Genomic DNA, 23541 nt, shown 5'->3' with positions numbered 1-23541 from the left:
GCTGTACCAATCCCATCACAGCCACGTATTGGTCTCTCACAGACGTGCGTCATATGTCAAACTTCAGCTTAAGTTTTCAAAATAAAGTTTTTCCCCGCTGCAGGACGAGATCAAACGCGGTCACTGCGTTGCTAGGGCATGGCGTCACGCTGTGACAGGCAGCTTAATCTCCACAGCTGAGCGGGGTTGCCGGGGGTGGCGGTGGGGTGGCGGGGGATATCGGAGCAAGGGAATCAGCTGATGAAGTGGGGCCAGTAGTCTGTCACACAGACCCTGAAACCAAATTTATCCAATAAAGCCCATGCAAGTTTATAATATTTGTCAAGTCTAGATTACTGCCCTAGCCAAAAAATTAAGGATTGTTCTCCGTTTGCATTCTACTGCTTTTGTTTGTTTATATTTTGTAGATATATATTTTTAAATAAGATTACTTTATTTCTGGTACTAAATGTCAGTCTAGGAAGGAGGGTTGATATGCATAATTAGATTATTAGATTTGGGGAGGTGCTGCGGAAGGAGAGGTATTGTCGAGATAATGTGTAATCTGGATAGAGTAAAAGGTATTGTGAGGGTGATGTGGGTAGAGTAGGGATATTGTGAGGGTGACGTGGATAGAGATAAGGTATTGTGAGGGTGATGTGGGTAGAGTAAGGATATTGTGAGGGTGATGTGGATAGAGTAAGGCTATTGTGAGGGTGATGTGGGTAGAGTAAGGATATTGTGAGGGTGACGTGGATAGAGTTAAGGTATTGTGAGGGTGATGTGGATAGAGTAAGGCTATTGTGAGGGTGATGTGGGGAGAGTAAGGATATTGTGAGGGTGACGTGGATAGAGTTGAGGTATTGTGATGGTGATGTGGGTAGAGTAAGGATATTGTGAGGGTGACGTGGATAGAGTTAAGGTATTGTGAGGGTGATGTGGGTAGAGTAAGGATATTGTGAGGGTGATGTGGATAGAGTTAGGATATTGTGAGGGTGACGTGGATAGAGTAAAGGTATTGTGAGGGTGATGTGGGTAGAGTAAGGATATTGTGAGGGTGACGTGGATAGAGTTGAGGTATTGTGATGGTGATGTGGGTAGAGTAAGGATATTGTGAGGGTGACGTGGATAGAGTTGAGGTATTGTGATGGTGATGTGGGTAGAGTAAGGATATTGTGAGGGTGACGTGGATAGAGTTAAGGTATTGTGAGGGTGATGTGGGTAGAGTAAGGATATTGTGAGGGTGACGTGGATAGAGTTAGGATATTGTGAGGGTGACGTGGATAGAGTAAAGGTATTGTGAGGGTGATGTGGATAGAGTAGGGCTATTGTGAGGGTGATGTGGATAGAGTAAGGCTATTGTGAGGGTGATGTGGGTAGAGTAAGGGTATTGCGAGGATGACGTGGATAGAGTAAAGGTATTGCGAGGGTGACGTGGATAGAGTAAGGGTGTTGTGAGGGTGACGTGGATAGAGTAAGGATACTGTGAGGGTGATGTGGATAGAGTAAGGATACTGTGAGGGTGACGTGGATAGAGTTAGGGTATCGTGAGGGTGATGTGAATAGAGAAAGGATACTGTGAGGGTGATGTGGATAGAGAAATGATATTGTGAGGGAGAGGTGGGTAGAGTAAGGATATTGTGAGGGTGACGTGGATAGAGTTAAGGTATTGTGAGGGTGATGTGGGTAGAGTAAGGATATTGTGAGGGTGACGTGGATAGAGTTAGGATATTGTGAGGGTGACGTGGATAGAGTAAAGGTATTGTGAGGGTGATGTGGATAGAGTAAGGCTATTGTGAGGGTGATGTGGATAGAGTAAGGGTATTGCGAGGATGACGTGGATAGAGTAAAGGTATTGCGAGGGTGACGTGGATAGAGTAAGGGTGTTGTGAGGGTGACGTGGATAGAGTAAAGGTATTGTGAGGGTGATGTGGATAGAGTAAGGCTATTGTGAGGGTGATGTGGGTAGAGTAAGGGTATTGCGAGGATGACGTGGATAGAGTAAAGGTATTGCGAGGGTGACGTGGATAGAGTAAGGGTGTTGTGAGGGTGATGTGGATAGAGTAAGGGTGTTGTGAGGGTGATGTGGGTAGAGTAAAGGTATAGCGAGGGTGACGTGGATAGAGTAAAGGTATAGCGAGCGTGATGTGAATAGAGTAAGGATACTGTGAGGGTGATGTGGATAGAGTAAGGGTATTGTGAGAGTGATGCAGATAGAGTAAGGATACTGTGAGGGTGGCGTGGATAGAGTAAGGATACTGTGAGGGTGACGTGGATAGAGTAAGGATACTGTGAGGGTGGCGTGGATAGAGTAAGGATACTGTGAGGGTGATGTGGATAGAGTTAGGGTATCGTGAGGGTGATGTGAATAGAGAAAGGATACTGTGAGGATGATGTGGATAGAGAAATGATATTGTGAGGGAGAGGTGGGTAGAGTTAGGGTATTGTGAGGGTGATGTGGATAGAGTAAGGGTGTTGTGAGGGTGATGTGGGTAGAGTTTGGGTATTGTGAGGGTGATGTGGATAGAATAAGGGTGTTGTTAGGGTGACGTGAGTAGAGTTAGGGTGTTTCGAGGGTGACGTGGATAGAGTTAGGGTATCGTGAGGGTGATGTGGATAGAGTTAGGATATTGTGAGGGTGATGTGGGTAGAGTTAGGGTATTGTGAGGGTGATGTTGATAGTGAGTGAGTGAGTGAGTATGGTTTTACGCCGCTTTTAGCAATATTCCAGCAATATCACGGCGGGGGGACACCACAAATGGGCTTCACACATTGTACCCATGTCGGGAATCGAACCCGGGTCTTCGGCGTGACGAGCGAACGCTTTAACCACTAGGCTACCCGACCGCCCCTGATGTTGATAGAGTTAGGGTATTGTGAGGGTGATGTTGATAGAGTTAGGGTATTGTGAGGGTGGTGTGGGTAGAGTAAGGATATTGTGAGGGTGACGTGGATAGAGTAAGGGTGTTGTGAGGGTGATGTGGGTAGAGTAAGGATATTGTGAGGGTGACGTGGAAAGAGTAAGGGTGTTGTGAGGGTGATGTGGGTAGAGTTAGGGTATTGTGAGGGTGACGTGGAAAGAGTAAGGGTGTTGTGAGGGTGATGTGGGTAGAGTAAGGATATTGTGAGGGTGACGTGGATAGAGTAAGGGTGTTGTGAGGGTGATGTGGGTAGAGTTTGGGTATTGTGAGGGTGATGTGGATAGAATAAGGGTGTTGTTAGGGTGACGTGAGTAGAGTTAGGGTGTTGCGAGGGTGACGTGGATAGAGTTAGGGTATCGTGAGGGTGATGTGGATAGAGTTAGGATATTGTTAGGGTGATGTGGGTAGAGTTAGGGTATTGTGAGGGTGATGTTGATAGAGTTAGGGTATTGTGAGGGTGATGTTGATAGAGTTAGGGTATTGTGAGGGTGATGTGGGTAGAGTAAGGATATTGTGAGGGTGACGTGGATAGAGTAAGGGTGTTGTGAGGGTGATGTGGGTAGAGTAAGGGTATTGTGAGGGTGACGTGGAAAGAGTAAGGGTGTTGTGAGGGTGATGTGGGTAGAGTAAGGATATTGTGAGGGTGACGTGGATAGAGTAAGGGTGTTCTGAGGGTGATGTGGATAGAGTAAGGGTGTTGTGAGGGTGATGTGGGTAGAGTTAGGGTATTGCGAGGGTGACGTGGATAGAGTAAGGGTGTTGTGAGGGTGATGTGGGTAGAGTAAGGATATTGTGAGGGTGACGTGGATAGAGTAAGGGTGTTGTGAGGGTGATGTGGATAGAGTAAGGGTGTTGTGAGGGTGATGTGGGTAGAGTTAGGGTATTGCGAGGGTGACGTGGATAGAGTAAGGGTGTTGTGAGGGTGATGTGGGTAGAGTAAGGGTATTGTGAGGGTGACGTGGATAGAGTAAGGGTGTTGTGAGGGTGATGTGGATAGAGTCAGGGTTTTGTGAGGGTGATGTGGATAGAGTAAGGATATTGTGAGGATGACGTGGATAGAGTAAAGGTATAGTGAGGGTGACGTGGATAGAGTAAGGGCGTTGTGAGGGTGATGTGGATAGAGTAAGGGTTTTGTGAGGGTGATGTGGATAGAGTAAGGATATTGTGAGGATGACGTGGATAGAGTAAAGGTATAGTGAGGGTGACGTGGATAGAGTAAGGGCGTTGTGAGGGTGATGTGGATAGAGTAAGGGTATTGTGAGGGTGATGTGGATAGAGAAATGATATTGTGAGTGTGATGTGGATAGAGTAGGGTATTTTAAAGGTATTTTGTGTAAATTAGGGATATTGTAAGGGTACAGGGTTACTGTATGGTTCTGTGGGCAGAAGGATAGTATTGTGGATGGAGGCGTACTGAAAGGTGATATTCCCACTGTGCTAGTCATACGTTGACTTCGGGCACGACTTGCTAAATACCTTGAGACACAGGCCTGGGGGTGTTTTGAGCAGAAAGTTCAAGGGGTGGCCTTTAGAGCGCAGTGCCAATAATAGAGAGTAACCTGATACCTGGGTCAAGAGTGCATCACTGCCAGTGATCAGTATTGATTACATCCACCTCACGCTCTGATTATCCAGGGTAGATGTTGCTAGAATACACGTGGGCCCTCTTGACCTCTGCCTGCCGCGAAGTGTAACTTTATATTTGTTCAACTTACTAAATACTAAAACCGACAAACCGCTGCTGCATATTTGAATATATGACCTATATATATCCAAGGCAATAGATATACATACACTACACGGAATGAATGTTGGTTTATGCCATATAGCCATATTCAAAAGATGTAACTACGAAGTCTGTATATAATAGAAAGTACGGTCTTGCAAACGATTGGTTGATACCATGAACAACGACCCACGCTGTTGGGATCCAATGCCTACAATCAACAAGAGCCAACATTAAGTGTGACCACCCGGTCTTCACCATCGGAAATAAGTGCGTCTGGATCAGGGAAGCTAGACTAACATAGAGTCGATGAATTTATTTATAACACAATACATTTCTCTCCTCTAAATTTAAAACAAATAATAAGTGTTGCAGTTGTTTTACTCCAGCTCCCAATTTGGGTTCCTCTCCACCTAACATTTTAAGGAAATAAAAACAAATAATTTGAAACCGACCTGCATTTTGAAGCCAAAAACCCATAAACCCAAAACAACAAGCCTGTCCTTATAACCTCTGATCCTCATTTAAATAGGATCTTACCCAATCTGTATTGGGTGGGTATTCTGCCCCGGGATCCCTAAGAGGTCATAACAGAAGTGCATTTCGTATGATGTGCATGCTCCGCGAGTCAGGGAAGACATAGTTTAACTAGATTTTTTATTATTTATATTAGCATATTATATACCACCATGACCCTTCGCCAGGATTTGCCGCGATTCGCTGTGCAGAGTTGCGTCCCTTGGGCACGCCAGAAACCTATGATTGTGGGTTCGAATCCTGGTTCGCCCCATTTATGTTTCTAGGTTTGTCAGCACCATACCCGTGCTCGTGGGTTTCACCGAAGTGGTCAACGTCTGAGACCTGCATCACTTCGGGCTTTCCTCCCACATTAAGCTGACACGCCGTGATATAACTGGAATAATGTTAAAAAAGCGGCGTTAAACCCAACTCACTCACTCACTCACATCAATCACAAGCCGTGGCAAAAGTGACTACACAAGGACAGCGTTACAATTGTTTGTTTGTTTGTTTGTTTAATGCCGCACCCATGCATATTCAAGCTGTATGGCGGCGGTCTGCAAATAACCGGATCTGGACCAGACAATCCAATGATTGACATCATGAGCATCGATCTACGCAAATGGGATACGACATGCATTAACAAGTCAGCAAGTCCCGAGCGGAGTTAATATTTGTGTACTGACTTTATGGGCTTGATTAATCATGGCACAACGTTTTAAGATATTCTTTTCACGACTGAGGTGGTGTATGTTAGAAATACTGAACAAGAAATCTTTCTCGTAGTTTGTAAAATCAGCTCATGAAAACATACCCTCAACGCACTGTACAGTTCGCCACAGCACATTCCCAAGTCGCACCAGAGTGAGTTACTAAGTATTGGGTTTAATGCTGCTTTGAACGATGTTTCCGTTATATCTCGGCGTGTCAGCTTGGTGAGGGAGGAAATGTCGAAGTAAGGCAGGTCTTAGACGTTCATCACCTTGGTGAAACCCACAAGCACAGGTACGGTGCTGACAAACCTGGAAACATCATCGGGCCGAACTGGGATTATAACCCTCAATCGTATGTATTCAAACTCGCAGAGCGAATTTCTTCCTTGTCCTAGAAAATTGAGAAACTCGTGTCCCAAAGTTTGGAGCAGACAAACAAGTGGTTGATAGTATGGATAGTGAGTGAGTATGGTTTTACGCCGCTTTTAGCAATATTCCGGCGGGGGACACCAGAAATGGGCTTCACACATTGTACCTATGTCGGGAATCGAACGATTCCCGGGTCTTCGGCGTGACGAGCGAACGCTTTAACCACTAGGCTACCCGACCGTCCCTGATAGTATGGATAACAACTAACGACGATGGCACACAGCCCCATCAACCAAATCATAGAGGACCTAAAAGTCAGCCTTAAATGTAAACAAAACGTCTGCATCATGTACAGTGTTAATAAATCTATTAAGAAATTGTTCTGCATCACATTGTCATCAACAGAGACATCTCACGGAAAGAAAATAACAAAGTCGCACATTCATAATGGTCTATTTTATTATCTAAAGTTTCAGTCTTTATTCATATTCAAATACAAAGAAACATATACACCATAGAACAGCCAACCCTTTTATGTAAATCCAATCTGTAAACAACAAAGATATGTATGGTCTGGGGTGATAGATATATCTAACATCGACAGGCTGGTTTTATGTTTATAACCAATCATGTTTCAGTGCAACAATGTGCAACAGTTACTTCCCTTGTGTGCTCCGTGAAAGCACGAGTTACCTCCCTTGTTTGTACTTGTCACACAAGTCATTCAATCCAAATGTTGTGACTAGATAGTGATGTTTAGGTTGACCTACCGATACATACAAACATCAGTTGTAGTAACAGTTACCATTAACCAACTCAATCATGTAAAATGAAATTAAGACTACAAACAAGCACAATTTGAAAGCAGATATTGTTCATTGGCCTGAGAGATCAGATGACAGCTCACAAAGACACATGACAATTCCAGAAAAAGAGGAAATGTTGGCTTATGATTGGATCAGTACAAAATGAAAAGCCATATTGAAAATTCACATAAGCTTAGATTAAAGAAAATCAGACCCAGGATTTGCAAGACTTACAAATAGTTTGAAAAGTATTTACAAATTAATACTGGGGAAGAATTTCTACAATCTAGTTTTGAATATCAAATGTATTAAAAGAAATACTAAGAATGATTCTGAAATGATATAATACCCGATATAATACCCGATACCAAAGTATGTGTGCAGGGAGAGATTCAGTCTACATTATTTTCAACATTGTGCTAGAAACACATGTTCAGTTTATTGACAGTTCTAGACAGGCAGATTAAATGTCAAGAATCACAACACAAAGGAAACAAATTCTTTAAGTCAGATAAGGTTTAAACAAACATAAACATCAAACATTGACTGACTAAAGAGTCAATATCATCTAATTTGTTTTTACATGTTTAATCTGAAAACTAACAGAGCATCTTTCGAAATTATGCTAGTCCGCTAGCCGAAGACTAAAAAGCTGCGTTGAGCACAAGTAAAATCCTCTCAGTCCTGATTAACTTGTAACATTTGAGGGCTACAATTCTTAACCAGTTCTCAATGCTTAAATTTTCCTACAAATTGGAACTGAGATAAAACAGGAAAAAAATGTAAACATAGAAACTATTTGTTTTCTTGTTCAAGCATGACCAGCTACAAACTCTGCAGACTGGACTTGTCATAAAAATGAAACAGAAACAAATTTCTGGCTGCAGAGCCACAAGGAATTATTTATTAAATTTATTCTTGTTGTTTGCCTCCTGCACACTATGTCCTCTGCTAAAATATATTGACTGTCTCCCTCGACACGGAGGTGACCCCACGTCATGGGACTGGGGGTAGGCCAGCCTACATCACATTGAGCACTCTACTCGAGTCAGATCTTCTACCGCAAATCTTCAGCGGAGAACATGCCCTGGAAAGAAAAAGATTACTGCTATACAGACTTCAGCTGGTGAGTGAGTGAGTGAGTGGGTGAGTGAGTTTTTATTCAGCAGTATTTCACATGTATCATGATGTGTCAGTCCAAGGTAATGCAGTCTAAATATGTTCACAGAGGTTTATCGGATGTGAAATCCTGCATTCTATACACATATAAAGTTAAAAAGGACAAAACAAAAATGCAGAGTGCATCAAGAGGGATGTAGACAATTTGTAAGCATGCTCAAGAACAAATGCTGCTATTTTATAACTTGGAACCACTTAAAATTGACAATTCTCTGGGCTCCCAATTTTCAAACCTGGGGCCCTGACCACTAAATGCTTTGAGTCCCCTGGGAAACATAACCCAGGCAAATCCCTGGTTCAGGATTCCTCTCACTCATGAGAGTGAGTGAGTGAGTGAGTGAGTGAGTGAGTGAGTGTGTGAGTTGGGTTTAACGCCGCTTTTAACAGTATTCCAGTTTTATCGTGGCTTGTCAGCTTAATGTGGGAGGAAAGCCTGAAGTGATGCAGGTCTCAGACATTTACCACTTCAGTGAAACCCACGAGCACGGGAATGGTGCTGACAAACCTAGAAACATATTTGGGGTGAACCAGGATTCGAACCCTCAATCATAGATTTCTGGCATGCCCAAGGGCCACAACTCCGCACAGTGAATCGCAGCGCCTTAGACGACTGGGCCACCCGTGCCCCCCAGTCATGAGAATAATCTGACTCAGAGGCTATCTTTGGCAGCATTGTAAACTGAAAAATAATTGAGATAAATATCTGCATCCTGTTGTATACCTACCTACCTGTACAGCCATCTGGATCATACCGTTTTCAGAGTTGACAATAGGATAATCACTGGATTGTCTGGTCCAGACTCGATTATTTACAGACCGCCGTCATATAGCTGTAATATTGCTGAATGCGGCGTTAAACAACAAACCAACCAACCAACCAACCAACCAACTAGGATATTGTCTGTAATGACATCACTATTTGGCAAGAAGATCTAGCATGTTAATTTCTACCACAAGACTGCTGCTACCCACCTTGGCACGTCGCAAGATGGAATCTTTCGAAGCATCGTAGGGAGCGTCCTTGCTGGGGATCTCCAGCACAGCAGGAATGGGTTCAAGGTGAGAGTCAATCACATGACGAATCATCTCAGCAACCTGAAATACATTCAGCCCTCTTAAACCATAATGATCACATCACACTACTGTTGTTGTTGCAGTTGATTCTGGGCCAGAGATTCACTGACCATTCTGAGATGTAAAACTGACACAACTGTAGGCATCACTAGCTTACATAATAAGGTGAGGTGAAATGGGGTTTAACGTCGCGTTCAAGATTATTGCACTTATATAGCGACGTGCATGTACGTGTGTGTGTTTGTATGGCTGCTTGTACTAGTCCAGACTGATGTCGATTTATAGTGCTAGCTCACTGAGATATCATGCCGCAGTTTGACATGAATACCCCACTCAGACACAGTATACAGTAGACTGAGAGCCGACCAATCCTTGTTTTAGCCCATTAATGCCAAGCGCCAGACAGGGTAACAACAAGTACCATCTTTTAACGTCTTTTGGTATGATGAGGTCGGGGATAGAACCCCGGACCTTCCGCTCTCCGGGTGGACGCTCTACCACTAGACCACGGAGGCGGTCGGTTACATAATAAACTACAGTAAACTACGGTTATAACGAACTCAAAGTGACCACTTATTTTAGTTTGTCATAACCATATTTTAGTTTGTTATAACCATAGTTCATCATAAGCATATATATACAACATATATACAGTAATGGTCGGGAACAAAAAACCCAGTTCGTTATATCTGTCAGCTAGTTGTAAGCGTGTTCGTTATAAACATAGTTTATTGTAATCATATATCAGAGAAATAACTTGAATCAACAGATTCTTATGATTTCTCCATTACATAAATCCTTGAATTATTAAGACTTTTAATCAATTATTTTCAATGATGAAACCATCAGACCTATTCTACCCTGGATCTTCACAGGTCGCATAGACTGGTATATTCTGATGTTGTGTTGAGGTCAGTGTATGGACTGGTATATTCTGAGGTTGTGTTGAGGTCAGTGTTTGGACTGGTATATTCTGAGGTTGTAGTGAGGTTTAACAAACATTTGAGGAAATGATGGTTATGGACAGTCCCCCCACTTACAGTTTGGTTGATGAGAATGATGGCGATGTCATCTCGTTTCAAGAAAGACCGGAACACATCTTCTATCTCCGTGACACTTGTGTCTGTAGTGAAACCAAAGACGTACAGGTTAACATAGCACCTCAGATCTATCCGTCACATACCACACTAACTGACACATGTCATTTCAGTACCACGCATGTTAAATATTCAGTATTTGATATATCAGATAATTCAGTTATTAAACTATTTATGATCAGAAAAACGTAAGCGCCAATTCGGAGCAGCGTTTGGTTTAGCATTAATTCAGCTGTAGACACAAAGTATATTGATGTAGCATTTGTTAAAAATTAAGGATACAACTCATTAAAAAAAATCAAAAAAATCAAACATATCAATATTGTCATAGTGCGACTGGTGACAACAATCTTATTACAAAATATTTTCAATTGAGGATGAGTTTTTTCGGGGACAACTTTTACCTTCACTCAAAGAAATTTATATACAATATACATACAGTATGCCAAATAATTGACAGAATTAAAGGATGGCAACAGTTTAACACTTTTGAGGACTAATTTCAAAACCAAGCCAAGGGAAAAGACATTCAAATCACAGAATTCCATTCAAGATTCTTACATAATCATCTCTGCCGTAACATTGTTTTGATCTCACAGTTTGTCAGAAAACATATCATCATTGTTTCCTTGGCTTCTTATTGAAAATGAATATGTATTACTATTAACACTGCACATTCTCTCAGAGCAATGATTTGGTTGGTTGGTTTGTTGTTCAACGCCACACTCAGCAATATTCCAGCTATATGACGGCGGTCTGTAAATAATCGAGTCTCGACCAGACCCACGCAATTGAGATCGATGACATGAATCAAGCAAGTCAGCGAGCCTGACCACCCGAACTGTTTAGTCGCCTCTTACGACAAGCATAGTCGCCTATACAGCAAGCATGGGTTGCTGAAGACCTATTCTACCCCGGATCTTCAGGTGTCCTCAGAGCAATGAATTATTAGCAATTTAATGGCAGTAAGAATACATTTCACACAGTAATGTTATTGTTAGTGACAATGAAAGAAATATTGTCATTTACAATAACCAGGGACAGCAAAGTAATATGACTTACTCTTGTCAACAATCAGGAAGTTGGGGTGTCTGTGTTTGTTCATCTCCCCGATTCCGCCCAGCACGAAACCAGTGCAGGTGTCCTGGAGCAGAGGTCAAACACCAGATCAAACACCAGATCAAACACCAGATCAAATATGTCTAAAACACAGGATTCTTTACAACAGAATGTTATGGAAAAAGGGTGAGGATGATATATGGTCTATAGAGGGAGTGAGTGAGATCGGTCTAACACTGCTTTGAACAGTATTGCAGTTATATCACGGTGTGTCAGCATGATGTGGGAGGAAAGCCTGATCTGGTGCAGGTCTCAGACTTTTACCGCTTTGGTGAAACCCACGAGCATGGGTATGGTTCTGACAAACCTAGAAACATTATCGGGGTGACTGGGATTCAAACCCACGATCATAGGTTTCTGGCTTTATATTCACTGATAACAGAGAAAGATTCTAATACTTATTTTTACATTATTGTATTCTCTTGGCTACCTTGACCATGTTGACCTTTGGTTCACTGGGGTTTTTTGATAAAAAAACTCTTTATGATCCTTAAGCATGTTAAGTGTTTGGTTGGGGTGATTAGGTAGTCTAGTGGTTAAAGCATTCACTTGTGATGCCTAAAACCCTGGTTTGATTCCTATTATGGGTACAATGTGTAAACGCCATTTCTGGTACTCCCTGTTGTGATATTGCTGGAATATTGCTAAAAAGATCTTCAAAAACTAAACTGACTCCTCACTCATTTAGTGTTTTGTACCCTATACAATCAAACATCCCTTAAAGACCTATATCTCTGGTTGTAGTCAAAATGGTCTCATGTCAGAACGGCCTCAAAAGTCAAAAGTCAAAAGGACACAAAAGAGTCAAAATGGCCACAAACCCATTTTAAAAAGGCAACAGAAAAAAAGTCAAAATGTCCATGATAATAAATGAGTGAGTGAGTGAGTTGGATTTAACGGACTTTTAACATTATTCCAGTTATATCACATCGTGTCAGCTTAATGTGGGAGGAAAGCCTGAAGTGATGCAGGTCTCTGACGTTTACCACTTCGGTGAAACCCACAGGCACGGGTATGGTGCTGACAAACCTAGAAACATAATCAGGGCGAACCAGGATTCGAACCCACATAGGTTTCTGGCGTGCTCAAGGGGGCGTAACTCTGCACGGCGACTTAGGCGACTGGGCCACCTGTGCCCCCGATATTAATGAATGTTAGCAGGATGTATACAGAGTATACATGTTAAATGTTGATATTACAATGTAATATCTTCCAGTAGAGTTCACATGTTGTTGTAACCAATCTCATCAATTTTCTTTGATCTCTGTACTGACCAGTGTACCAATCTGTTGTGAAAAAATGAATGAACTTTTATCCTAATGAGGAAACCGTTCAGTGTTTTTATTTCAACTTATTCCGAGATGCAAGCTGGCAAACTCTGTCGCTACATCAAAAAGAATGCTACAAACCAGCAAGAAGAAATCTTTGCGGTCTGGAGAATGTACAAGGAAGGCGGCATAATACCAACTGAGCTGCTGGATCAAGGGTTTAATAGGTGATATGGAACTGTGATATAGAACTGTGCAGTCACTTGTGTAGTACTGAGTTAGTGCTGAATTAAGAACTGTGTGCATATGGTTCATGTTAAGAACTATTATACAATGTATATATAATACAATTAATGTGACACAATACATGAGTTTGTCTTCATTATTTTGTGTGTGGACGTTTTGACTATGGGTTGTGGCTGTTTTGACTTTTTTCTGTGGATGTTTTGACTTTACCTATTGAGGCCGTTCTGACATGAGGCCATTTTGACCTGCTCCCTTTAACTCACTCTCTTTTCACAAATGTTGTTCTTAAAATCGAGTTATCAAGTTATCAAGTTTCAATGATAATTTACATTTGTGCCCATGTGTGTTAACCAGGTGCCAATTACCAGGAAAACAAGCACAACTTACCTGTGTTTGTTCATGTGATCCCGTGCAGTGTTGTCTAATAAACTCGTTTACCTAGCATATAGTGTCAAGATACATCCGTACTATTAATTAGAGGTTAAATATTTAAATTATTTAAGGTTTTCTTATCCAGAAACAACAGAATTTGGCCTCCGGGTATTGCTGGGATATTTCCATCACAGAAGTGGTGATGAAAAAATTACTTTGAGTTCCTAAGTTTGACCGACAAGGTGACTTTCAACTAAAATGATTATTGCACTCGTGAACATGATTCAATGCCGGATTGTAAACAGGATCCGACATCCCAAAATATGTATGTTTATTGTCAATGTATTTTGAAATAACACAACCAGATTATTGTTGGTCTGTAGATGTTGGAAATTCAACATGTATTACGCAAATATGAATACAGCACTGGTGTCATGCATTACCTCATCGCCAATGACAGCTATTAGCCGTCCCCTTGCAGCTGATATCGCCATCTTGAACAAGTGTGATCATGTGACTAATTGAAATATGATATACTATAATCCTCGAGAGAAGTTCCATTTATAAGCTAGTGTCACCGTCTTCCAGTGGCCTGTGGAAATAATTGCAGTAATACTGTTGAAAACAACTAAATAGAAGACTAAATAAGCGATGGATTGGATTGAAAAAATTGTCTCTTTCAGAATTATACAAGATATATGGCAAACTTTATCTTATTGTGGACCTGACAAGAGAGCTATTTTTACGCATTTGAGTTGATGCAGCAAAGAACACCAGTAACGAACATTCTCAGATTTCAAAATAATCAGAGCCTATCTGACTCGACTTTTCATTCGTGATTAAAGATTCTATTGTGTTGATCAGCGAGATGTTTAACATTAACTTGTCATAGGCATGTATATTTCAGACAGATACGTCTCCTTAATTACCACATTCGTTTGTTTCTTTGTTGTTTAACGCCGCACTTAGCAATATTCCAGCTGTATGGCGGCGGTCTGTAAATAACCGAGTTTGGACCAGACAATCCAGTGATTGACATCATGAGCATCGATCCACGCAATTGAGATACGATGACATGTATCAACCAAGTCAGCGAGCCTGACAACCCGATCCCGTTAGTCGCTTCTTACGACAAGCATAGTCGCCTTTTACGGCAAGCATGGTTGCTGAAGACCTATTATATCCCGGATCTTCACGGGTCGCATGCAACTGAGGAAACGTAGGCTTTTAATGTGCCCTAAATATACATCCATATGGGATAAGTATGCCTTCTAAATACGCTGTAGGTGTGCGATAGAGCATTGGCTGTGAGTGTCTGAATCAGGGACACACGCACTCACCATACTGAAAAGTCATCTTCGAGAAGAACAAGTTTTTTATAAGGATATGAACCGAGGAACAAACAAACAAACAAATACCCCTCATTCAGAACTGAGGGGCAAAAAATATACCGAGTTTTTTTATGTAATCGAAAACTGAAAGAACTGTTGTTAAATTCGATTATCTCTATTTTCCCATCACTCATTCCTGCAACAGTTTGTAACAAGTAATCTGTTGTTGGGTAATTTTGTGTAATAATAAATTGGTTCAATGAAGACTGGGGTAAAAATCGAATTTGTAACCACATGATCCCTTCCGTTTATGAAATGTTATTAATGATTTTCAAAGAAAAGATGTTTAAGATAGCCATCAGCAGCTATGTATTTTGTGAATTTGTTTAAACTTTTAAAAGTTTTAAATCAAATGATATTTTAAAAATAAAACCATGTAGACAATACTAGACATATTCTGTGAGTGTTGACTAAGCTCCAGTAGAGTTCGTTTTTTAAATGTAATATCGCCAACTTAATTAATATATTTTCAATTGAAAATCAAACTTGTGATAAAATCAGCTGCGTAGTATACTTTCTGTTGCCCTTCAGTTTACATATAAGGATGAGCAGAAAGAACATTGATGGAAACAAAAATATTGACCTACGATTTACTTTCTTACTTTTTGTATATATGTAATAATGTATGATTATAAAATACAATGTCCAGACATCTTAGAATACATAACTACAGCGTTATACGACAATTTTAAGTCTCTAATGTTCGCATTTCTTCATGATTATGAACACGTTCTTTCTGACTTATATATGTTTCAACAAAGCTAAAACTTCAGTCAACTTCAGTGTATGCATGACCACATCGTATATACGTGTCTCTAAATACATTTTGCCAGGGCTACTGTCAAACTATTCCCAATCGGACATTTCGTACCTATCTCTTGACACCAACAGCGGGTAGCCCAGTAGGGTCGGGTAATAGGAATGCGGATATACCCGGGTAGTAAATTTGGACTCGTCCCAGCCCGTACAAGAGATTTACGTTGTATCTTGACATGTTCCACGGTGGTTGATTTCAAGCAACAAAATAATTCGTCATAGTCCCCCAGCCTATCTACCGGTAATATAAACAATATAATTTCAATTACATTGATCTTCTTAATATAGTTTGGATACAGTGAAGTAATTAGCTCGAATAGACTATTTGACATATTCAACGAAGTAAAAAGATGGTTGTTGTTTGTTTGTTGTTTAACGTCGCCCTTCCAACTGTATAATGTCGGCCTGTAAATAATAACGTCTGGACCAGACAAACCAGTGATTGGTATTATGAGCAGCGTTCCACTCCGTCGGGGTACGACAATACCTCGTCACCGAGTCTGACCATTCGATCCATAAAGTAGCTTCCCTTAAAACCAGTTTAGGCTTCAGGGGCCAACTATTAAAGAGACAACGTTCGAATACACGCGTGGGTACGTATATGCATTTGCACTAACTAGAGGCATGATGTTACCCATATGCAGATAGCGATTAAATGAACACACGTGTACACATGAACAGCGTACCAATACAAGCATAGGTAACGGGATGCATAAAACCTTAGTTGTACTGTGCGGTAGCGTTGATTAAAATAATCATCTTCATCTAAAGCAATGGTATTTCCAACACGTACAGTGAAGTATGTAACTATGCCAAATAGTATTGACAATACTTTGGTATTCAATAGAAGGTTACAACGGCAATCCGAATCGTTGTAGGGAAAATAGTTTTCAAAATATCCGCGGAGAAAATACGTTTGTGCCACAATATTGCAAGAAAATGTTTAGACTATCATATCGCAGTGCTACCATTTTAATATTAGCTACTGTTAGTGCAAATATTAAAATTCTTTTAACGCGTAAATGGAAAATCACAAACGTCCAAACTTCCGGCTCCCGAGGTGTGGCAGTGGTAAAACTAGTTCTTTCACCCTTTAGCGCACCACCTCCCATTTAAACGACGAAAGGCAACTGTTGGCAGAAACCTAGTCTGTCGAAGTGAAGACTCGGAGAAGAGAAACGACATCTTCAGTGAAATATTTACGTGTCTGAAATTATACAAGCTACAAACCATAAAAGGTATTTTCCTCTTCAAACATTCTCACAAACACATGTACGCTTAAATGTCACTCAAGGGACAGATAAGATTAGTAACATAAACACGAAATATGTTAGCAAATATTTTCGTCTACCGGTTCGAGTTGCATGACGTGTAAACATTGGTAAAATATTCAATCCTTTAGGCTCAGTTTCTTGAAAACCTTTCGAGCAAATGACGCTGATATTTCATTGTTTGTGAGGCGCATGTCTACTTCACAACAGGAAAATACAGAACTACACTAATGTAACATATCGCAGATCTGCAAAGGTGACTTGGCAGTCGGCTGTGACTTCATTCGACATTGTATACCTATCAAACTTACTGTTGATTTCGTTACATACTAATACGCCAATAGAAATGTGAACACTTTGAGAAACAGCCGTCATACTTGCCTTTTGTACATTTTTCTGTTGAATATGTTGTAAGGTATTAAATTGTTGCCTATTTCATAGATTATGAACCATAGACATTTGAAGATAGTCATCAGGTCATACTGAAATTGAAAGGAGATCCTTTAGTGGAAATTCATTTTGTGTCATATCAGCAGTACAACAGCTTGATTAATGTAGCTGCGGTTACAACACCCCCTCATCTGTTCCTTGTAGCATGCCTGTTTTTTCTATTTGTCACTACTGGTGGCGTCGCCCTGAAAGAATGTTCTGTAGGATTTAGAAAACACTTCTATATCTCCAAATGGCTACAAATATAAAATAGTTTTATGATATACATACAAATCTCTTCCTAAAGAGACACTACATTGTGTGTTTTTAAATCATGAATGAAATAATTTCTGAGTGTGACTTCACATGCATGATTCAATTCTCAAACCAAAACAACAGAGATCTGTACAGCGAAGCCAACAATACTAGCGCTGCACAGAGTAAACTGGCTTCAGAAAGTTTTTTTATTAGAGACAAATTGAAAAGAAAGCCAGTGTGTTTTTCTTACGGAGAAGTTACAAAATCCTAATTACCAGCTTGATTACATTTGAAGCCAGTGTTATCAAAGCCTAGATTACAATACTTATATGCCTTAGTCGTATGAAGCAAATCACTGTCCTACCCAGAGTTCCTTCTGAGTACCTCTGTCACATCGGCACATCTTACACAGTTCATTCATTTGTTTTTCATCTGTTCCACTTTTGATAAGTCTACACATTTTGTTAAACATAACTTTCATTAAGAAAATATCCTAAAAAGTAAAAAAAAATATTCCATTTGCATATTTATCCCACACTTGCTGTCATCGAAGCCTTCAGAGAGCTACAGATACAGTCCCTTTGATGTGTAAAGCTATATCATCATGCATCTCACTGTCCTGTTTGTAGTAGTATGTCTATATAATTATGCTAAACAAAATGTAAAGCACACCGAAAAGCTTGCATTAGGCCCTTCTGTTCTTATTTCAGAATAAGTGCATTTGTTTACAAACAAGAGAAAAGTCTGGTTACAGGATAAGCCTTCACCCGCGGTGTTGTTACTGGAGCAGAACAGTCTGTCTCTCAATAAGGGGAACAGAGCCGAGTGAGCTTGGGGGATATCGGTTACTGTTTACAAAGCTTTTTCCAATCAGCTGACATGCCGTGATATCGCTGAAATACTGTACGTAGCACTCTGCGACTTCAGCCACTAGTCTGAGCCCCAAGTCGAATAAACTTCTGTTCAGTCTAGTGAGCTCAGGTTATAATAATCCATTCTATAAAACTAAGTCAACTGAAAGTGACTCAAACGTAGACTCACAAGTTTGGGGCACAGACTAACAAACTGGTGTTAAGCTTAACTCACTCACTCACCAATTATAATAATTCTAGTTGACAAACAAAAAGCCTATTGCTATTGGACTGTGCTCTTTTAAGTAGTTTACAGGAACATATACTTTTAGTTTTATGCCAAAAAATGACCAATTCAGCTTGTTCTTGTTATCCTTTTCAAAATCAAATTACCGTATTTGACGTAATAAGCGTCCCGGGCGCCCTCAATATTAGAAGTAGGGGGCTTTTATTTGAATATTATTTTGGTGAAAAAAACCCAGAGTTGAGTGATAAATTTTGTGGTTTATGCTGACAGCCTGAAATGTTAATATACGAGAGATACATTTTTCCAGAATTTAATTGACCATTATTCAGGGTGCATATACCACACGAATGCGTATTATACACGAATAAATAAGTGTTGTGTACATTGATCAATCGGAAGCAGTGCTAATTAGTATTGTTCACTAGTTAATATATTAGCAAATACCGCCGTGGGCGCTTATTAGAGCGGGGCGCTTATTACGTCGAATACGGTACCCAATTTTACATTGTTTGTTGCATCTTATGAAAACAGTAAATGTTTTAAGTTTTCATCGGCTGCAACCTTTTCATTGTATTTTAGTTTTGCGGTTTAAGTTTTGCAATGTTTCAAAACATGGGTGCTTCTCTAAACCTCACTTACAAGAATTGATAAAGTCCTTCACTGAGTCATATTCTATGCATGTATGTTAAATTACCATGTGAAATTAACTCTGCCTTTGAATTAACATTGTTCATGGGATGCTCTGAATCTACAAGATCTATGGAACTGAAACTTTGTACAAATGAAATCTCTAAGATTGGCTCACAGAATTCTGATCTCACTTTAAATATGTTCGATATGTATCATGATGTATTGAAAATGTCATTTTGCCAAATACATTTATTCATGTATCGTCATGAAATTTGATATGCTGCAAGTAAATATGATACAGTTTCTTCCATGTTTTTTCATCATTCTGTTACTTTAGTCTGTAACTTTCCCCATTTTTCGAGTGCTTAATGCAAATTTCGACATGTCTGACAAAAGTAGCTGATACTTTGTATGAATGATCCAAGCTATGGCTTCTCTGAAATGTATCAGAATTCCAATCCGATTTTAAACATGACAATCATGATTTCTTCATAATTCGGGTGAGGTATTTTCAAACTTTTTACATAAGTGTTGTGACAAAGACCCATTGGTTTTCATACTAAATTTTGAACACCCTAACTGATGTTCCAGATGTTGCTGAGGATGGACTGGGGATTCAGCTGAGGTTCAACACAAAAGATAGGAGTTGGGGAAGGTCCCCGAAGCTTTCCATGCCTCTCATAGAAGGGTTGGGGGATGAGGTGACCATAATCTTTTGCCTGGTCACATTCATTGTGGTTCTACTTATAGCATGGCTGTCCACACATACCCGGGACATACCATTCTTCAGCCTCATTGTGGTAGAGCTCACACAGAGGGCTTCTCTACGGCGACAACTTGCCGACGCGAATCGGCAAATACAGGAACACCATGAGAGGCAACAGATCCTGAATACTGGCGAAACTCCGGACGGAGAAGCAGATGCGGTTCCCAGCGATGCTGTTGCTGAGGATGCTGTTTCTAGCGATGCAGGCCCAGTTTCTGAAACTGGTTGTGACAGCCCTGTTGTTGAAAGTGACGAAATACAGAATGATGATTCTGTCCAGGAGGAGAACATGGCTGTTGCCAGCAGTGAGGTTGACACATCAGGGAGTGGTACAGAGGGCACACAGTTGCCCAGAACTAACCAGCTTGGTGATGAGAGTAAGGCTGTGGTGGATGATCGTGTAGAGTTGCAAAAGACAGAAGACTCTGCAAATGTGATAGCCAGTGAGATATGCAGGACTACCAACTCATCACCAGCACTGCAGACATGCAATGTAAATAGTCAGGATGTAAGTGTTGAATCTGCTGAGGATGCAAGTAAAAAGCCAACAGCATCCTCACCTTCAACAGAGACAGTTCAGCCTGGTGTTGCAGCCTCGACAGGAGTGAGACAGAGACATGTGCCTTCAAGTGAACCACCTTCCCCAATCTCCTCCTCCTCCTCCTCCCCCTCCTCCTCCCCCACAACCACCTCCACCTCCACCTCCTCCCCCTCCCCCTCCCCAACCCCCTCTCCCAACACTACTGTTGTATCAAGTGGAACACATCAGGACTTGTTGAACCAGTCCAGTGATAATCAAGGACAGATCCGAATTAGGTTAAAATATCTGAATGACACTCAGCGACTTGTGTACAGTAACCCTGGAGATACAATTGGCCAGTTCAGAAGGTGAGGGCATTACTCTGATGTTCATATTCTACCTTCAGACCTGACAGTGTTAGAACTGAACTCACAGGTTTTTCTAGCCTGGGTAAAGATAAATGGCCCTTGTATTAAGTTGTAATGTTAAAACAATGGGGAAATTAGGAAATTTGTACTGGCCTGCAGAAATTTGTACTAGCCCCGGACTATTGGGCTAGTGTTAATTTCTAATTATGACTGAGCTGCATCCCTTCGGGGTGTCAGAAATGTATTGGTATAAGAAAGATCACTTTGGACTTGTTGTGGACATATTTGATGTGTGATCCGAAAGTGTCTTTTTGTGACAAGTGGAAAACAAATAGATTCTGACTCTCTATATAAATAGGATTCATGCAACATGAGGCTTCACTTGTGACAATATGATAAAAACTAGTTCAATGCATTCTTACTTTGATGGAAGAACATCTTGTCTTGCTCTCATCTCATTCTTATGTACAATTTTTACACCTCTCAACAATTGCAGTTCATAGTTCGGTAGTGTATAACCATGTTCACACCATGTACACATGTATTACTCTTTTTGCAGAGCCCATTTTTCCACTGAACTTGCAGACAACAAACTGGTACGTCTCATCTTTAACGGACAAGACATGCGCAATGACCGGAACACTCTACAAGGCTACAACATCACCGACAACAGTGTTATACATTGCCTGGTTACTCAGAACCTTCAGCACACAGCACAGCCACAGATGGACAACGGAGATGGGGATGCAGCACTTGGCTCTTTCATGCTGCCTCTCTTTGCCCTCATATTGGCTTGCATTTGGTATCTGCGCATCACACAGAAGCAATACTTTAATGCTGTGTCAACTCTCTCCCTTGCTGGAGTGACTTTTCTCTTCCTGCTGGCGTGTGCTTCAGTGTGGCGGGGAGGTGGAGACAGAGAGCATCAACACATGGAGTAGACCTGGCTGGAGTGAAACCTTTCTCCCACCCTTATAGCACATCTTCCCAAGGCAATGGAGTTAACTGACTATAACTGTCCAGTTTCCGACCATGCCAAACTAGGCTGAAATTATGGAGTTATATTTTGGCTGGACTAAAGGGTCTATGCATAGTTCAATCAAAATTGCGTAATGAAATCAACATCATGTTCGTAAACTGCTTTGCAGTTTTCCCAAATCGGTACATGTTTTTAAACAAGGTGCTCACATGATTTGATGTACTTCACGAAGTAAGACCTGTTTTATTTCAATCTTGATTATCGATCCGATTGTCTTCACTGGGCGACTGCCGTCATATAGCTGGAACATTGCTGAGTGCGGCATTAAACAACAAACAAATCACTGGGTGACACCATTTTATTTAAAGTAAATGCAAGTGATATGAGAGATGGAATGTGATTGGTGAATAGGAGGGATATAGAAGGGACATAACTCGTAATAGCCACTGGTGGTATCACGAACCTAGAAATTCGGCAAGGGTGGAAACTGGACTTTTACAGTCAGTTAACTCCCTTGCCTCAGGAAGATGTTATGGCATGGCAAGGGAGATTACAGTGTACAAGTCATTCATTACTGCCCTTAGAAAATGTTTAAATGTATTTTATTTTGAAAGTGTGCAAAATGATCAATGAATGTTAGAAACTCAAGAAAACTTTGTTTAATTTTCAATTCTGTTTCAACTGTAATGGAAATTTATTCCAAGTGGATGGGGTAAAGTTGTTTTATCATTTTAAAAAAAAGACGAAAAACAATGAAAACAAATGAGAAGGAACCAAAACATTTTCTGGAGTTTTTGAATTTTACATCAACTGTAGATGAATCTTTTTCAAAGCCTGCTAAGTAGACAAGTGTTTGTTTTTTAATTGCAACAGATGAAATATTGTGAACATAAATGATGAAATCATGAAAATGAATCAGTCTGAATTTATCCCATGTATCATGTAAATCAAGATATAAATCGCTTAAGGGGATTACACTGTCTTAACTTAATCATATTTGTACACGTTTATTCCAGATTTAGGATAAATTAGTTTTTTAAAATGAATGATAAAACTTTTTGAATTTTCACTGACTGACTTTTATGTTAGTTGTGAACTTAGGGGATAGAAGAATCCATTTGAATCATATTGTGTCAGCTGCATTTGTACCATAGTATTGGATTTCTATGTCATGAAGGATCGATACACTGATGATTGGGGAAACTTTTCGAACACAAGCTGAAGTTGGTAAAACATTTGTAGACAATATATCACTATCCATCACAATCACCGTCTGTTGAGCACAACTATATTTCGTGAAATCTTGTTTGTCCAGACAGTTTCATTCCACATGAACCTAACTGCATTGACAAATTCTGGATTCCCGAACTGTTCTTAATACCATTATTATCAGGTAAAAATGTCCCTTTGAAATTTCAATGTTCCTGTCAATATTAGTCCTGAAAGCAGAATCAGGGTAACACTGTACATGTGATACGATGTTCCATTCTATTTGTAGTCATGATTAGGTTCTTCACTATGAAAGTGTTCTTGCTGAGAATAAATCCTGCCTGCCATTCCACAAATCTATCCCGGTACTAAGGATGATCTTAACTCTCATACTTTTGCATGGACTTACGACAGTCGT

General features: G+C 40.5%; 2 protein-coding genes across 3 annotated transcripts; one reads left to right on the top strand and one right to left on the bottom strand.

The window, feature by feature from the left end:
• Window positions 1–6668: 6668 nt before the first annotated feature.
• On the bottom strand, window positions 6669–13968 carry LOC124114900 (V-type proton ATPase subunit F-like). The gene is made up of 5 exons (XM_046475696.2): window positions 13832–13968; window positions 11446–11527; window positions 10327–10409; window positions 9185–9307; window positions 6669–8120 (listed from the first exon to the last, which is right to left on the bottom strand). The coding sequence occupies exons 1-5, from the start codon at window positions 13880–13882 to the stop codon at window positions 8091–8093; spliced, it is 369 nt and encodes a 122-aa protein (XP_046331652.1). The 5' UTR covers window positions 13883–13968; the 3' UTR covers window positions 6669–8090.
• A 2713-nt stretch (window positions 13969–16681) lies between these two features.
• On the top strand, window positions 16682–23304 carry LOC124114933 (transmembrane and ubiquitin-like domain-containing protein 1). Of its 2 annotated transcripts, XM_048381953.1 has the most exons (4): window positions 16722–16833; window positions 18264–18456; window positions 19873–20935; window positions 21495–23304. In XM_048381953.1, the coding sequence occupies exons 3-4, from the start codon at window positions 19953–19955 to the stop codon at window positions 21874–21876; spliced, it is 1365 nt and encodes a 454-aa protein (XP_048237910.1). In that variant the 5' UTR covers window positions 16722–16833; window positions 18264–18456; window positions 19873–19952; the 3' UTR covers window positions 21877–23304. The 2 variants fall into 2 exon arrangements, with proteins under 2 accessions (XP_046331655.2, XP_048237910.1); XM_046475699.2 differs by lacking the exon at window positions 18264–18456 and having other exon boundaries at window positions 16682–16833.
• The last annotated feature ends 237 nt before the right edge of the window (window positions 23305–23541 follow it).

This window comes from Haliotis rufescens, unplaced genomic scaffold (assembly GCF_023055435.1).
Source record: "Haliotis rufescens isolate VD_foot unplaced genomic scaffold, xgHalRufe1.0.p SCAF_4, whole genome shotgun sequence".
In the NCBI taxonomy this organism is placed as follows: Eukaryota; Metazoa; Mollusca; class Gastropoda; order Lepetellida; family Haliotidae; genus Haliotis; species Haliotis rufescens.
Note: the sequence above shows the minus strand (reverse complement) of the source record. Positions and strands in the feature narration are given on the sequence as shown.